The sequence below is a fragment of the Dioscorea cayenensis genome, chromosome 6 (genome assembly GCF_009730915.1).
Source record: "Dioscorea cayenensis subsp. rotundata cultivar TDr96_F1 chromosome 6, TDr96_F1_v2_PseudoChromosome.rev07_lg8_w22 25.fasta, whole genome shotgun sequence".
In the NCBI taxonomy this organism is placed as follows: domain Eukaryota; kingdom Viridiplantae; phylum Streptophyta; class Magnoliopsida; order Dioscoreales; family Dioscoreaceae; genus Dioscorea; species Dioscorea cayenensis.
In genome coordinates this window covers 14,654,419-14,669,702 of record NC_052476.1, presented here as the reverse complement: position 1 = coordinate 14,669,702, position 15,284 = coordinate 14,654,419, and the positions used below count along the sequence as shown (strand labels likewise).

Here is a 15,284-nt window from a genome sequence, read left to right as displayed (position 1 = left end):
AAAATTTTGAGGGAGATATATAAATATAAATATAAATATAAATATAAATATAAATATAAATATACTCCCAAATTCTAAGAAATGGAAGGAGTTATATAAGATATAAAAATATCAAGGCCTTCTTTGTGAAAAACCAAAGGAACGCCGAGTAAATATATAATTTATGGTTTATAAAGGGTTTATATATAAAACATCCAAAAAGGAAAAGATATACATTCACAGGGTATATATGCAAAACTCCCAGGCACAAAGAAATGGAAGGGGTTTGTATACCATATAAAAACTTCAAGGGACCTCAATGTAAAAATCCCATTCCTAAGGTATGCTGCATAAATACTACAAGAACCTCAGAAGACTTGAAGAAGAAGGCATTTGAATCGCTGAGAGACTCCAAGCAAAGATAAACTCTCATTCTTTGCCCCGCAGTGAAGCAGCGATCCAAGCCCTAGGGTTTCCATCGATCCCGATCTTCTCCTCTGAGACTCCAGCAATCGATCTCCAGCTCCCTCTAATGGAGCTCTTGCGAGCGCATCTCTCTAGGGTTCGGATCCCAGAACCCACCAATCGCGTCTACAAGAACGAGTGCTGCATCTCGTTCGAGACCCCGGTAGTCCCTGAACCCTAATCTTGATCTCTTCTTGCTTTTGGGTGTGGTTTGGTGCTGTTTTCTTGAGATTTCTTGGTTGTTTAGAGATCGGAAGGGGGATTGTTTGTGGATTTGAGCTCGTTTCTGGCATTCGGGAAGGAGTATGTGATGTGGAACTATGAGAAGACTGGGAACCCAGTGTATCTGCACATTCAGCAGCGGAAGAAGCCTGTGTCGGAGGATCGGCCTCTCAAGAAACCTACCCTTCTTGCCATTGGTGCGTTTTCTTCATTGCTTTCTTTGCTGTTATTGGAGCGATGTTTCTATTGTTCTTGTTTTTGTTGTTTCTTGGTTCTGTGTGTGTGTGTGTGTGTGTGTGTGTGTGTTTTTTTTTTTTTTAAAATTTGTGTTTGAAGTTGTTTTGCTTGGCATCGGTTGAGATTCTTTGTTGCATATAGATTCTTGATGAAAGGTTGTTGCGTACATTATTGTGAATTATTGATGGATCAGAGGTTTATGATTGTTAGTGGTCCTTTGCTAACTGTTAAATTTATGTCTCAAGGTAGAACTCTTTGAACTATTTGGATAGCTTTCATGGCCCTTTACTATTATCAGAATTTTATTTGTGTTTTTCTGGTTGTTTTCTTGTTTCTGGGTTCTGGATTTTTCTTAATTTATGTTTAAAGTTGGTTTGCTTCTCTTTTAATTCCTACATTCATGTTTCAAGTCTATTTGCTTGGTTTTCAATTCTATTAAAGCTAGATGCATTGGGTTGAGATTCTGTGGTGCATATAGAAGTTTCTTGCATATATTATCTTTAGTTATTGCTGGATTAGTTGGCTATAATATAATTGCTTTGATGGTCCTTTCCTTGCATTTAAGTATATGTTTCAAGGTAGATGGATAGAATTCTTTGAATGATTTCAATAAGCTTCATAGTCCTTTATTGCTATTGGAATCATATCTATTCTTCTGGTGGTTTTGTTGCCTGATGGTCCTGGATTTCTGAATTCGTGTTTAAGTTTATTTGTTTGTCTTTCAATTTTTTTTTATAAGTTATTTCTTGTTTGAAATTCTTAAAATATATATATAGAGCCTTGATTTAAGTTTCTTGTGTGCATTATCTTGAATATTGCTGGATCAATAGGCTATGTTTGCTTTGATGGTGCTTTCCTAGCAAGATAGTGTATGTACTTGGTCCTGATTTACATGTAATTTCTCCAAGCTAAACATTTTGCGTTGTTTGATAATTGGGGTCTTGGATATATTGTCTGGAAATTTGTAAATTTCATCAATTATGTTTATGAGAAATTTTAATTGAACAGATAATGCGTGATTAAGAAATTATGTTATTAGAAAAATCAAAGAGAAAATTCTATATTGCAACACTTGGTTGGTTAGAAAACATAGGAAATGATGAGTTCTTAATGTGTCATATGACCATTAATATTTTAGGAAGCATTTGATTAGAGATGGTGATCATGAACTAGGAACTAAATTATGAATTTGATGGTAATTTGCGAAATTGCTAAAATTCATTGTTTTTGTTGAAGGCTGGTATAGGTTCATCCCCTTGAAGGTATCTTGATTCTGTAGAGGGCCATTATGAGCAATATTATACAATAATAATCCTTGGAATAGACATGTTTGTGTTTTTTCATTTAAACCTGATCAAATTAACTTTGAGATTAAAACTCAATGAACTATTATAGAAAAAATTGTCTATAATTCTAATGATATGATTATAATTTAGTGTAGTGAGTGTTTTGTGCTTTGAATTTTTAGAATCTTGGGATTTAGTTATTTTTCTCTTTTTTCACAGGTGTGGAAGGGGGCTTTGATGGCCAGGAACCTGAATATGAAGAGACTTATAATATCATAATATTACCTGATTACATCTCTCTTCCATTTCCCTCTGTGGAGTTGCCAGAGAAGGTATGAAAAGGCTTCCATACTTTATAAGCACCTTCTCAGGAACCTTTTTTGATATTCATACTTCTATTTGTACTTCGCAGGTGAGATTTGCAGTTGATGCCATCTTACTGGCTGAGGGTGCTGAACGCAAACAGCAATTAGCAGCTTGGACAGCTGAGAAAAAGAAAACCAGTGCTTATGCTCTAGATCTGCCACAGATCAACAATGGTGTTATTATACCCCCATCAGGATGGAAATGCTGCAAATGTGATAAGACTGATAATCTCTGGCTCAATCTAACTGATGGAATGATCTTATGTGGGAGAAGTAATTGGGATGGAACGGGTGGTAATAATCATGCAATTGAACATTACCTAGAGAAAAATTATCCTCTGGCTGTAAAACTTGGAACTATTACTGCTGATTTGGAAGCGGCAGGTAATGTTTTTTGTTTTATACTTCCTAGAAATCTTTTGAGTTACTAGTTTTGTGGAAGCCAATCATTCAATATGGCTTGTTTTCACTTGTCACACATGGTATTGAAGTACCATTGCCATTTGTGCTTGCTTGCACTGATCTATGCTGTTCATGTTGTCATCTTGCACTTTATTATGCTATGAAGAAGAAAAAAAAGGTTATAACTCAACCTCTAGTTATTGGTGCACATATCAAATCTATTCTTTAAACTTTAATAAATGAAGTTCCTTGACACTTATGCTTGGGAAGAAGTGGAAGATTAGATGGGTGGTTTGTTAATGTGAGACATTGGATAAATTGAATATTGTGCCTCCAACATATTTGCATTTCTTTAGAAGTGACATGGTGAGGATTTAACCTTCAAACTATAGTTGGGCCACATTTGCAGGGGAATTTATTTATGTTAATACATTTCAATATGAGATTTTTTAATGACATAAATTTAGGGTGATAGGTATGTAGTGTTCGACATGAACTCATAGTGTTATTGATGGTAAGTTTAGGAGTACATTAGTTCAATAGAAAGGCCAGGATGAAATTCACAAATGAGTATTTGTCAAAGTGATTAATATTTTATTCTAACTTCTTTTTTCTACTGCACTGTATTGGGTTGACATACCCCCGTAATATATTTATGTGCTATTATCCACCCTATCAGCCGACAGTATGGCTGGTTGGTACAGTGTTAGTATTAATGAGTGCATTATACCTTCTTTTTCGTGTTCATTTGTGACATAGCCTTCTTTAAGATATAACTGTCTCTTCTTAAATGCAAATTTTCTGGTGCAAATTATAGTGTAACAAAGTATGAAAAGCAAGGAGTTGGTGCTTGATCTGGCTACTTGATTCATCATTTCTGGCCTAATATAAATTTGGAAAGCATCACTGGGTGAACAATCATTCTAACTGGTTGGAAACTTATCTTGAATGGCTGCATCAAGATGTAGCTTTCTGCAGAGATGATTGATCAGTTTGGCTTACAAGAGTTCTCCCCACATGAAAATGCTTGCATTTGACATAGGCTGTTCTATATTTTCTTAGTAATGCTTATGTTTAAGTCTAAGTAATTATAAAAGCTGCGAATTGATGAAGACAAAATGTGCAATTAAAGTATACAGTTAAAAGTACAGAACATACTTCTTTTGTTATGTGATTCTTCTTCTTTTGTTATGAACTTTGACTTAACTTTTTTTTTCCCTAATTTGTACATTGAAGAATGAATTGTAGTGTTCCTGATAACAGTTGTCTTTACAGATTGACTGATATATCTGGGATTATTATTCTTTTTTTTTTAAAAGAAAAAAATTGGATAAACCACATTTGGGATTATTATTCTCATTGCATTTGTTTTTTTGTTTCTTATTTCTTCCGGCTTTTTGTTATTTATGGTGAATTTGCTGTGGCAGCTCAGATGTTTTCTCTTATCCGGAGGATGATAGTGTCGAGGATCCTTTATTAGCTCAACATTTGGCATTTTTTGGAATTGACTTTTCATCATTGCAAAAGGTCAGTTTTTCTTTTTTTTTAAAATACATTCTGGAGGCTAGAAGCATTTGTATTCCAACATCTCTATTTAATATATGGTTTGTTCTCATAGGTTTTTAATCTGTTATAATTTCTGACTAGTAGCCTATAGTGTTTGCATTTGATAATTTATTCATAGCCTTAATGCATTAAAATGATTTGACTGCTTTTATTATTTGTTCAATGAGATGGAGGATAGAATTGTGACTGATTGATGCCTAAAAACTTTTGATGCTTATAATGGTTTGTTTATTTATTTATTTTTATCAGAATTGGTCAACTTGCATCAACTTGCTTGTTGTCCAGCTCTTAGTACAAATGCTTGAACTAGCCCCTTATGCAAGGGGCAACTAGTTCTGTTCAACAACAATTTGAAACAATTTTCAAACTTGTGTTTCTACTTCAACCCTATGCCAAATATCTCCGCCCTCAGTTAACCATTTTGAACAATTAACATACAATCCATCTTTCCAAATGGAATTCAATTCCCTTTTGGTTCTTGTTTGTCTGGGCTAATGATTTTTAAGATTTTCTGTATCTTTAAATGCTGAATGCACTGAACTTCTTGCCAGAAGCAGCAAGAAGAATTTCATTTATTTTTTTTCCTTTCTATTTGGTTAGGTTTTAGTTATTTAAATAAATATATTTAATAATTAATTTTTAAAAACTTTAAATATTCAATAAGAAAATATCATTAATTAGAAAAATACTTTTTTAAATCTTAACATATGTATTTTGCTTGGTATTAATTAAGTCAAAAAATTTGGTCACCTTTGAACAAAAGTTTTTCCTCCATAACATTTAAAAACTTCCATGTATTTTGCTAAACTGCATATGGATTGGGCAGGGCATGTATTAGGTCTCTAGACCAGGCCCAACTCATTGGGAAAAATCACCATGCCTGCTATTGCATGAGTTGCAAATATCTTTCCAGTTCTTACCATTAAATACTATGCATTCAGGAGTGAAACTTTCACTAATAGGTGCTAATTAGTGGGGCACTCTTAATGCTAATGTTGTGCTTGATAGTCCTTACAGCAGGAGGCTGCTTGACGATTGTGATTAGTTTTTGTTTCTTCAATCTATGTAAGGAATTGTTGTCTTCCAAGTCATTAGTTGGTGATTTTCCCCTGCAGACTGAAATGACAACTGCTGAAAGGGAACTCGACCAGAATACCAACTTTGATTGGAATAGGATACAGGAAAGCGGCAAGGATATGGTACTACTTTTTGGACCTGGTTACACTGGACTTGACAATCTTGGGAATAGGTAATCTTGTAGATTGTTAAACTTGCATCTTATTATTGTTATTTCTATGAGCATTGTGATTACTGTCGGTTTTTATTTTCTTCAGCTGCTATATGGCATCAGTCATGCAAGTAGTGTTCTCAACACATTCATTCATTTCGAGGTCTGTGTCAATGTCCTGCACACAAGAATTATTAAATGTGTGGATTGTAAGTATAATTTTCACGGGCATATAACACCATTTTGATGTGTATTGTCTCAGATATTACAGAGAAAATAGTTTAAAAGCAGCATTTGATTTGGCTCCAGCAGATCCAACTTTGGACTTGAACACACAGTTGTAAGTTAACTTTTCATGGGTACTCCTTCAAGAATTTGTGTAACTAAATTGACCATTTTTAATTCCAATTTTTTTTTCTATAAATATGTCAATGTATATTTCCCTTCTCATGTTCCTTAATTCTGTGCATTTGGGAATGCAAACATAGCAATATTTTGGCTATCTCAAACACACTTCTTGTTTATTTCTTAGGAAGTTTATGCTTGTAGGCCTGCATTTTTTTTTAGGTTCATTTTACCTGTTTAGACTTGAACAAGATTGCTTGAGAGTTCATTGAATTATTTTAATCGGTTACTTTATATTACATACATTGTTTCCCTTTTCTGTGATAACATTGTAGTTTCTTCACACAGTTCCCCATCACTTATATAATAACTAATAAAAGTGGTTTTTACTTGTTGCTGTTTGTATATTTTCCTGGATTTATATTGAATTATGTGCGGAAATAGTCTGTGGGGACCGCCAGATACAGTTGCATAGCTTCCTTTTGACAGATTATATATATATATTTGTGTAGGACTAAACTTGGACATGGATTACTGTCTGGTAAATATTCCGTCCCAGCTGTAGAGGTACATAAGGATCTTGCCTGTGATTTCTTTTTTTCTATTTTATTGTTGTGAAAAAAAATATTTTTTTCAACCAGGTGGATGTCAAAGGAAACTGCTCAGACGATACCTTAAATGTTGTAAGTTCTACTGTAACCTTGGATCTATTATCAAATCTTGAGTGGTGGTACTGTCAATCCACATTTATGGTAAAATAGATTTTGGTATTTAGTGGGGATTTGATGGCAACCACAGAGAAAGTCACACAGGTGAAAGAATTTTATGTTCTGATACTTACATTTTTTATTTTTTTGGTGGAGCGGTTAATGATGTTTAACTATATTTGCTTAGGATTCCTGTGGTAATGCCATGATACTTTGTACTTTTTCAATCTGTATGAACTTTTTATATCTGAATCCATAATCACCAGCAATTTCTTTCCCTGCTTGGGCCAACCCATGGTCTTGGTATACTATTTCAATGGACACTGATGAATACTTTGTTGCAAATTTTTATTTCCAAGCTGCCATTTTTTATATCAGAAATAGGTGGCATACAGTTTTTAATTATCTTGCCAGTTTTTTTTGTGGCAATTAATATCCTTCGAAAATTTCTTATAACAATTATACTTGGAGACTAACTTCATTGGTGGGAATGTGATTTTTTATTTTTATTTTTATTTTTTTTAAGCACTTGCTTGACTCTTTTTTTTCTTGTGTTTTTTTTTGTTTGTTGTTTTGTATTTTATCCACAACATATGTTGCTACTTCGTAATTATTATTGGTATTGTTTATTCAAGTTGAGAGAGAATTGATTAAGATGGTATGGGCATGTCCTTAGATGACTCAGATGTCCTCATAAGAAAGGTGGAAGCTTTCCAAGTGATCATAGATAAGGGGAAGGGGAAGGTAGATGTAAAAAGTGTTTAGCTGAAACTTTACATAATGATATGGTAGAGCTTGGTTTATCCAGCATTTTGGCCTTTGATAGAGCAATATGGAAAGAGAAGGATGTGCATGTAGCTTACTCTAGATAGTTGGGACTATTTTCTCTTTGAACTATCTCACTAGTTGTTGTTAACATTTATACTATTTTCTCCTTGAACTATCTCACTAGTGCATCTTTGTTTTTAACTGGTTTGTTGTTTATTATCCTAGGTGTGTGTTTTCCTGACTCATAATTGAATTTTACTTTTATTTGTACTAGAAAATGTCCACTTGCATTGTTATAGTACATGCAGAATCACAAAGTTTATAGTGGTTTACAAAGTCAAGACGTCTCTAACATTAAGAAATGGTATTTAAGTTATTAGTTCTGCTCTTCCATGAGGGCAGAAAATTTGTTTTCCTTTGATAATTCTTTTTCTTTCTGAATATGATGTAATGATTCTTGGGGTATAATCCCCTTACCTTTCGTGGCCTGCGAAATCAATAATTTGGACAAACTATATCTTGAAAGCTCCTCAGTTGGTGCTTGGAAGCAGCTAATTGTTTCAGTTTTCTTGCCATTGGTGACTTTTTTTAATGACAATTTATATATTTAATATTGAATTTCTATTTATTTATTCCTTTTATGCCTCTCAGAAGCAAGTAGGAATCTCTCCTCGTATGTTTAAGTCAGTCATTGCTGCTAGTCATCCGGAATTTTCAAGTATGAGGCAACAGGTAGTCTGTACTTTTTATGAAGAAAATTATTAGCAAGCAAATGATTTATTTCTGGCTTTATCTTTATTTCTTGATATAATTTTCATGTCTTAGTTGTTAACTAACCATCTTGATTATGTGTAAATTGAAACTGAAAAACTTCATGAACACCAGCCAGATAACCAATGTATAAGTTTTATATCATTTCTTTTTAAGTTTGGCATGTGCAACAATTTTGGGTGGTATCAATACAAGGATTAATTTGACTACTTTAGCTCCTGGTTTATTTGCCTTTATTTGATTAAACTCTTTATGAAGCTGGAAACCATCTTTTTATTGAGAGGAGAGACCATCTCCCAAGTTTTGCTTCCATTCTTTTTTCTTTTTTTTTTCAATCTCTTTGCTATTTTTCTGAGTTTAAGCTGCTAAGAATAAGACCACTATAGAATTTTAAAAAGAATTACACCCAGATGATTAGAAGACAGCGGTTGATGTTATGGGCTTGACTCAGTCAAGTAATATAGAGCACTGAAACTGAGTAAGGTTAATACACCAGGTTTACTGTGTTCTATGGTGCTCATAATAGCATAGTTCCATTATCAGATTATGATTGCCTAAGAAATTTTTTAGTAAGATATGAAGTTTTTAATAAATTTTCTTTACATTGTTAATTAGGTGCACACAATATAAGCTTTTTGTTTTTCCTAATGACATGTTTTCCATGCTTTTCCATTGGCTTTGGTTGTAGGATGCGTTGGAATTCTTCTTGCATTTTCTTGACCAAGTCGAGCAAGCTAATGCTGGAAGAAGTGATTACGATCCTTCAAGATGTTTCAAATTCTTTATTGAGGAGCGTCTTGAGTGCCCTTCCGGAAAAGTTGCTTATAATAAAAGAGCTGATTACATTCTTTCTTTGAATATACCGCTTCATGAAGCTATTAATAAAGGTACTTCCTTAAAGCTTGTACCAGTTTAATTAGTAGCTTAATCCTCTGATTTTATCATGATCTGTGAATGCAGAACAACTTGATGCATTTAACAAGTTGAAAAATGATAAAATGCTGGAAGGACAGGAAATGTAAGATTGAAAGACTTTTTAAATTAATCATATTATTTGTAATATTTATCACTGTTTAGTAGAATTCCAAACTCGACTAAAAGGGTCTAATATGTCAGTGGTAGTGAGGAAATTGTGCGGCCAAGAGTGCCATTGGAGGCATGCCTAGCAACCTTTTCAGCCCCGGAGGAGGTGCATGGTTTTTACAGCACTGCATTAAAAGGGAAGACAACTGCGATCAAGTAAGTCACAAGGAACCTATTGGTATTTGCTTGATTTGATAAAATCCAATTCTACTTGTCTAATCATATTTGTAAGATTCCATTTTGTGCGGATGGTACAAACATGCCATTTGCACTTGCACAAGTACGTCATAGACAATGAGGGTGTAATGTTGTTGGTTCACATCTTTTCATATGATTTGTGGTATTTAAATTAGGTATTTAGTCATCAAAATTTGTAATTATGTATGAAGAGCTGCTGTGGTATTTGGAATTTGAATGATAGTGGATATCCAAAGTCAATGGAGGAACATTAGGCTCCTAGAAGCACACCCCTCATAAGGAACAGAAACAGTAAATGTTTTTGCGTATTCAACGGAGAAATTGATTTGGTGTTTGTGGTTTGTCTTATTTGTTTATTTGTTTGTTTGTTAGTTTCTTTTACTTTGTGGTATTTGTTTGTTCTGATTTTGCATGCTTTATTTTTTTACTGTGAAGAAACAAAAGATAAGATATAATTCTTATAAACAAATTCGCTGATGTCTTTGTACATATGAAGAATTCTGCGTCAAACTGTCAATATCTATAATTATCTTTGATAGCTTGAAGTGGATAAGCAAATTCCCAGGTAGTTTGCTTTAGCAAATTTGAACCTTACAAGCAAAGCATTTTTTTTTGTCTTTCCTCTGATAAAATGCTTTTTTTAAGTCAAGCCATGGTATTTGTGGTTCTATGAAGGAATGTTTTTCAGGCAAAGTTGTTGGGAAGTGTTTTGTCTTGCATGGTTTCTAATTTTAGTCTAAATTTCATGTTTTCTTTGCCATTGTGTCATTAAGAGAACTGGTAAATTTGCAAATCAACTTTTGTCACTTTTCACTGTCTATACCCTGCATGGTTTTTAATGTGCACCACTGAGAACACTGGTATGCCTTCATGATTTTTGACGATCTTTTATTTATGTTTATTTCCTGTTCAGGACATCTATTGAGTCTTTAGTAGGGCTCATGTTACTGAATATTCACAAATATAGCTAATTTAGCTCCTCTATGCTTATGACCGTTTGTTTTGTAGCCTTATGTCACAACTGGATAGTTTTGTTACCCAAAAATTTTCATCCTGCTAATTCCACTGTTTATCTTTAAGGGACTGATTTTGCTGTTTTTCTTTTGTAATTTTGCATTTCCTTTAACTTCTCTGTAGAATTAACATAAATGATCTTTACCAGTTTGGCTGGTTGCTGAAAGAGATTTCTAGTATTTAGCGTTTTGTTGGAAGATAACTTAAGGTCCCATCTGGACTAGTATATTATAGTAGGTTTGGGCAAGGTTATACTATATTTCATTTTAAAATGAGCAACTGGGGGGACTAAGCTTTGACCAGTCATTTGGTACAAATATATAGTTGAAATTTTCAACTAATGTATTTCCAATTTGTTTAGTTGTCCCGTTTTTTGGTATTCTGTTCTTTACTTTCCTAGTTCAATTCATATTACAATGAGAGGATTGTGTATTCTTCATGCCATTATTGTTGTTCCAGTTTGGGTTTTTTGTTGGAAGAATATCAGCAGCCTAATAAAAGCTACTTAAAGTAAAAAACTGTAATTAATTTTGAGCTTAAATGGATTTGCAGGACTGCTGGGTTAACTACTTTTCCTGATTACTTGGTTCTACATATGCGTAAGTTTGTGATGGAGGAAGGATGGGTGCCAAAAAAGCTTGGTAATTTCTTGTTTACAAATGCCCATGCCCTTTTTCGCCCTTGATTTTCAACAATTTGGTCCTGCCTCGAATTTCTGTGAATTGAAAACTCAGCAATGTCTCCAGATGTGTATATCGATGTCCCTGATGTAATTGATATCACAAATATGCGCAGCAAAGGCTTGCAATCAGGAGAAGAACTACTACCTGACACTGGTTTGGACTTTTAAATTTTACTTCTTCTTTGCAGCTTGTAATTGTAGCCTTCGCATGCTTTGGAATTCAGTTTAAGACAGTCTTTTATATATTGTTTGCGCAGCAGCTGCTGAGACTAGCGAGACTACAATCTTCACTGCAAATGAGGATATTGTTTCCAAGCTTGTAGACATGGGATTCAATTCTCTGCATTGCAAAAAAGCTGCGATCAATACCTCGAATGCTGGAGTTGAGGAAGCCATGACTTGGTTGCTATCTCACATTGATGATCCAGGTCAGTCACTAGGAAAATCTGACAGTATGAACTTGGTGATGTGTATCTTTTTGTATTTGTGGTCTTTGGGCAATCTATGTTTTATGACAAGATCATGTAACACTAAACGCTGCTGTGAAATTCTGTCACTTTTTTTTTGTGCAGATATTAATGATCCCATCTCACATGAATCCCTGGATGCTGATTTTCCATCTGTTGATGAATCTAGTGTGGATACATTGATTTCATTTGGGTTTCAAGAGCATGTTGCTCGAAAAGCATTGAAGATCTCAGTAAGATTTCTATTTGGAAAAGCAGCTTCCAAAGACTTGTTAAAATATTGTATATGTCTTCTGTGTGAAAAATGTTCTTTTGTGTGCTTGGCTATTTCCTTTGTTTTCCATCCTTTGCATCTCATTGAGCTTACTTCGACTGTTTCAGAACTCAGATTTCTGTGCTGAACTGCTATTTTAACTATTATCTGTCTCTATGTTTTGCAGGGTGGAAATATTGAGAAAGCCACAGACTGGATATTTACCCACCCAGAAGAGATGGACCCGGCTCCAACAGAAGCTACATCAAGCACACCAATGGCTGTCGATCCAGGAGTACCTGACGGAAGTGGCAGTTAGTTCATCTACTCTAAAACTTATTTTATGCATCACTCATAGTTACAAATAAATGATGCCGTTCATTTTCTTTATTACATAATGGCAAATTTTGGTTTTATTTGCACATTGGAATTATTTTTCTCTGATGGCTTTCTTTTATTGAGAACATCTACACCCTACCTTAGAATAATAGGCTCTATGCGCTCCCCCCACAAGAAGATATATTAATCCTCTTTTGACTATCCAAGTCCATTTTCTGTTTAGACTAGGATCCCTGTTTGCTGAATCTCTTCTAGTTTTTGTCTGTCAAACAGAAAGCCAGTCAAAGGTTACATCCTTTTGAGGCGACTTTCATTGAAGATTGCTCTTTTTTCAGTTAGTTTTTTTTTTTAAATTGCAAAAAGTAATGATTGGGTTGTCAAATAGTTTATTCTTCCTGACTGTAATTCATTTCTCCAACTCCTTCGGTACTTTATTTACATTCTCTATGGTAAGATAATTGATCTTAATTGAGCACCATCTGTTATGCAGGATACAAGCTCATGGCAATTGTTAGTCACATGGGCACTTCCACTCATTGTGGCCATTATGTTGCCCATGTGTTGAAAGATGGAAGATGGGCAATCTTCAATGACAGGAAAGTTGCAGTATCCCTCAACCCACCGAAGGACATGGGCTACCTTTACTTCTTTGAGAGGATAAGCAGCTAAAACACGGACATGGTATGGTGGTATAGCAGAAGACTAAGACAGCAATGATCTTTCCATAGCGACAAAGAGGATGGACACTCGCCTCAACTAATGAGAAACGGTACTCAGTTCTTTTTTTTCCAATGTTTCAAGAAAATTTACATGATGGTTCTGTAATGTCATTTGAATTGATGAAAACATTCTTTGACCATTAAAAAGTAGTTTCTACAGTCAGGTTTCTGTTATTGTATTTTTGTTTCACTGAAGCGTTAGCTGATTGCTTTGCAATTAACAGTTGTGATTCAGTTTACAGAGGACTTGAATGGGCTGTATGCGTAATGGCATATAACATTACTTGAGTTTTATTTTGATGTTTTGTCCATTGTAACTGCTGCTATTCGCTAGTTACTGACTTATGCTGTATCCGCATGTTATTCATGTTCTTTTATTTCTTGTTTGATCATTGGTGAAGCTTGTTATACTCTTTTAAATATTCTGTTATTTGAACATCAGCTTGTGATCAAATGTAAGAGAGCATCATGACATGACAACCTGAGGTATATAGGCTTGAAGTTATCCATCATTTCTTCCTGATGCATCATAAAAGTTTGAGCTTATCTGATAATTTGATTGATAAGGTGAGCAAGTTCCTGATCGCAACAAGAGCCTATAAGCAAGTGACTTCATTCAAATTTGATTAAATTAATAACCGTGCATGAATGACTACTTTTTAATCTGTCTTTCATTGCTTACCAAGTATTAGAAATCCTCAAAGCTCTTCCCAATTTTAGAAGGTGGCTTCTGTGAAGTTCACGTAGAAAATATCAAATGCAACACTCCAAACCTCCAAATATTCAACCAAAACAATAAATTGTGATAAGTGCACCAAGTCGCTCATGTTTCACGCTTTGTTGTTTAGGTCTTAATTCCCGTTTACTTTTACAATTATGCTTGGTTGTTAAATCATGCTACCGTGTCATTGAAGGGACAACAAGGTACATATATATATATATATAATATCAAGATGTTTGGGTAATAGACATCATCATTTAAAGAATAAATACAATTTACTTTTTCACTTTGTGTGCTCTTAATTTAATAGTTTTTTTAATAAAACTTTTTGGATATCACTTTGAATTTGATAACTTTGGCAAGAATGCTCAAAGACGAATAGATGAGGTGCGGCAATACAAGGACAAAGCCATGATGATAATCCATGGTGGTTTTTTTTTGTTCTATTTCTGAAGGGAGCTAAACAGCTAAAATAAAATTAAAACGAAAAAGTCAAAAACGGAAAGTAAAACCATAGCAACTTCAGCAAGTGAAACCGCTAGCTCTTGCTGCCTTCACCAGCCAGTTCGGGAGTACAAGTACCCTATGAAAAGGGAGGCAACCGGGTTCTTCTGCGCAAACTCTGTGAGCTCATTCGCTACAAGATTCAAATGCCTGGGAATGTACTCTATCTGTGCTACGAGACACTGTCTGATTTAATGCCTGATCGCCAAAATCTACTCCTTAAATCTCCACGACACCGTAGGATCCTCTTTGTGAATTATCTCTGCAACATTAGTACAGTCAGTATAGATGTGTTGTGGGTAAACCTCCTTCTCTAAAGAGCATCCGAGTGCCTCTTCCATTGCTTCCATTTGCACTTGAATACTTGCATCTGCAACGCTACTTTTGGCACCTGCCAAAATAATCACTTTATCACCTTTAAAGGCTTGTTTGATATTTTTTTATAATTTGTAAAAGCACTCTTTTCAAGAATGCTTTTCAAAATAAGTTAAGTACTTTTCAGTATTTTTTATTTAGATAAACTAATGGAGAAGTACTTTTATATGTGTAAAGTTGTTTGGATGTTGATTTTTAAAAGAGCTTTTAGAGATGGTAAATTACGAAGATGGGCATTTATTTTGTTTCATTGAGTTACTATTATACATTGCTATTAATAATGATAATGAAAACACTAATAATAATAATAATAATAAGGGAAAATTACTGTTCACCCCTCGTAATTTTCCAAACTTCCCAAAAACCCCCTCCTACTTTTACACACCCCTGATGTCTTCCCTAGTGTTTAACTTCCCTATTACCCCCCACTGCTCACTTCAAATGGGTCCATGTTACGAAATCCCATTTTTTGGCCTCGAAAAATAGTGGGAAAAGGAAAGCGCCAAATCACATCATGTTCAACCTTTTCAAAGGTTTTCTGCTTGGTTTCTGATAAGCAATGCATAAGAGTTGCATTACATCTTGTTG

At 34.3% G+C, this 15,284-nt stretch overlaps 1 protein-coding gene across 2 annotated transcripts; it reads left to right on the top strand.

Moving 5' to 3' along the window:
- The first annotated feature begins 352 nt into the window (after positions 1–352).
- Positions 353–13,448, top strand: LOC120263434 (ubiquitin carboxyl-terminal hydrolase 14). Of its 2 annotated transcripts, none has more exons than XM_039271335.1 (20): positions 353–607; positions 692–863; positions 2,409–2,521; positions 2,602–2,938; positions 4,389–4,483; positions 5,638–5,771; positions 5,857–5,913; positions 6,013–6,090; positions 6,608–6,662; positions 6,737–6,778; positions 8,222–8,302; positions 9,030–9,228; positions 9,302–9,359; positions 9,458–9,580; positions 11,189–11,277; positions 11,383–11,472; positions 11,579–11,746; positions 11,891–12,018; positions 12,226–12,352; positions 12,868–13,448. In XM_039271335.1, the coding sequence occupies exons 1-20, from the start codon at positions 512–514 to the stop codon at positions 13,044–13,046; spliced, it is 2,421 nt and encodes an 806-aa protein (XP_039127269.1). In that variant the 5' UTR covers positions 353–511; the 3' UTR covers positions 13,047–13,448. The 2 variants fall into 2 exon arrangements, with proteins under 2 accessions (XP_039127269.1, XP_039127268.1); XM_039271334.1 differs by having other exon boundaries at positions 11,576–11,746.
- The last annotated feature ends 1,836 nt before the right edge of the window (positions 13,449–15,284 follow it).

Coding starts and splice junctions, on each gene's coding strand:
- LOC120263434 (XM_039271334.1), top strand. CDS start 512: ATGGAGCTCTTGCGAGCGCATCTCTCTAGGGTTCGGATCCCAGAACCC. Junction 608..691: donor GCATCTCGTTCGAGACCCCG/GTAGTCCCTGAA, acceptor TTGGTTGTTTAG/AGATCGGAAGGGGGATTGTT. Junction 11,473..11,575: donor AGAACTACTACCTGACACTG/GTTTGGACTTTT, acceptor TTGTTTGCGCAG/CAGCTGCTGAGACTAGCGAG.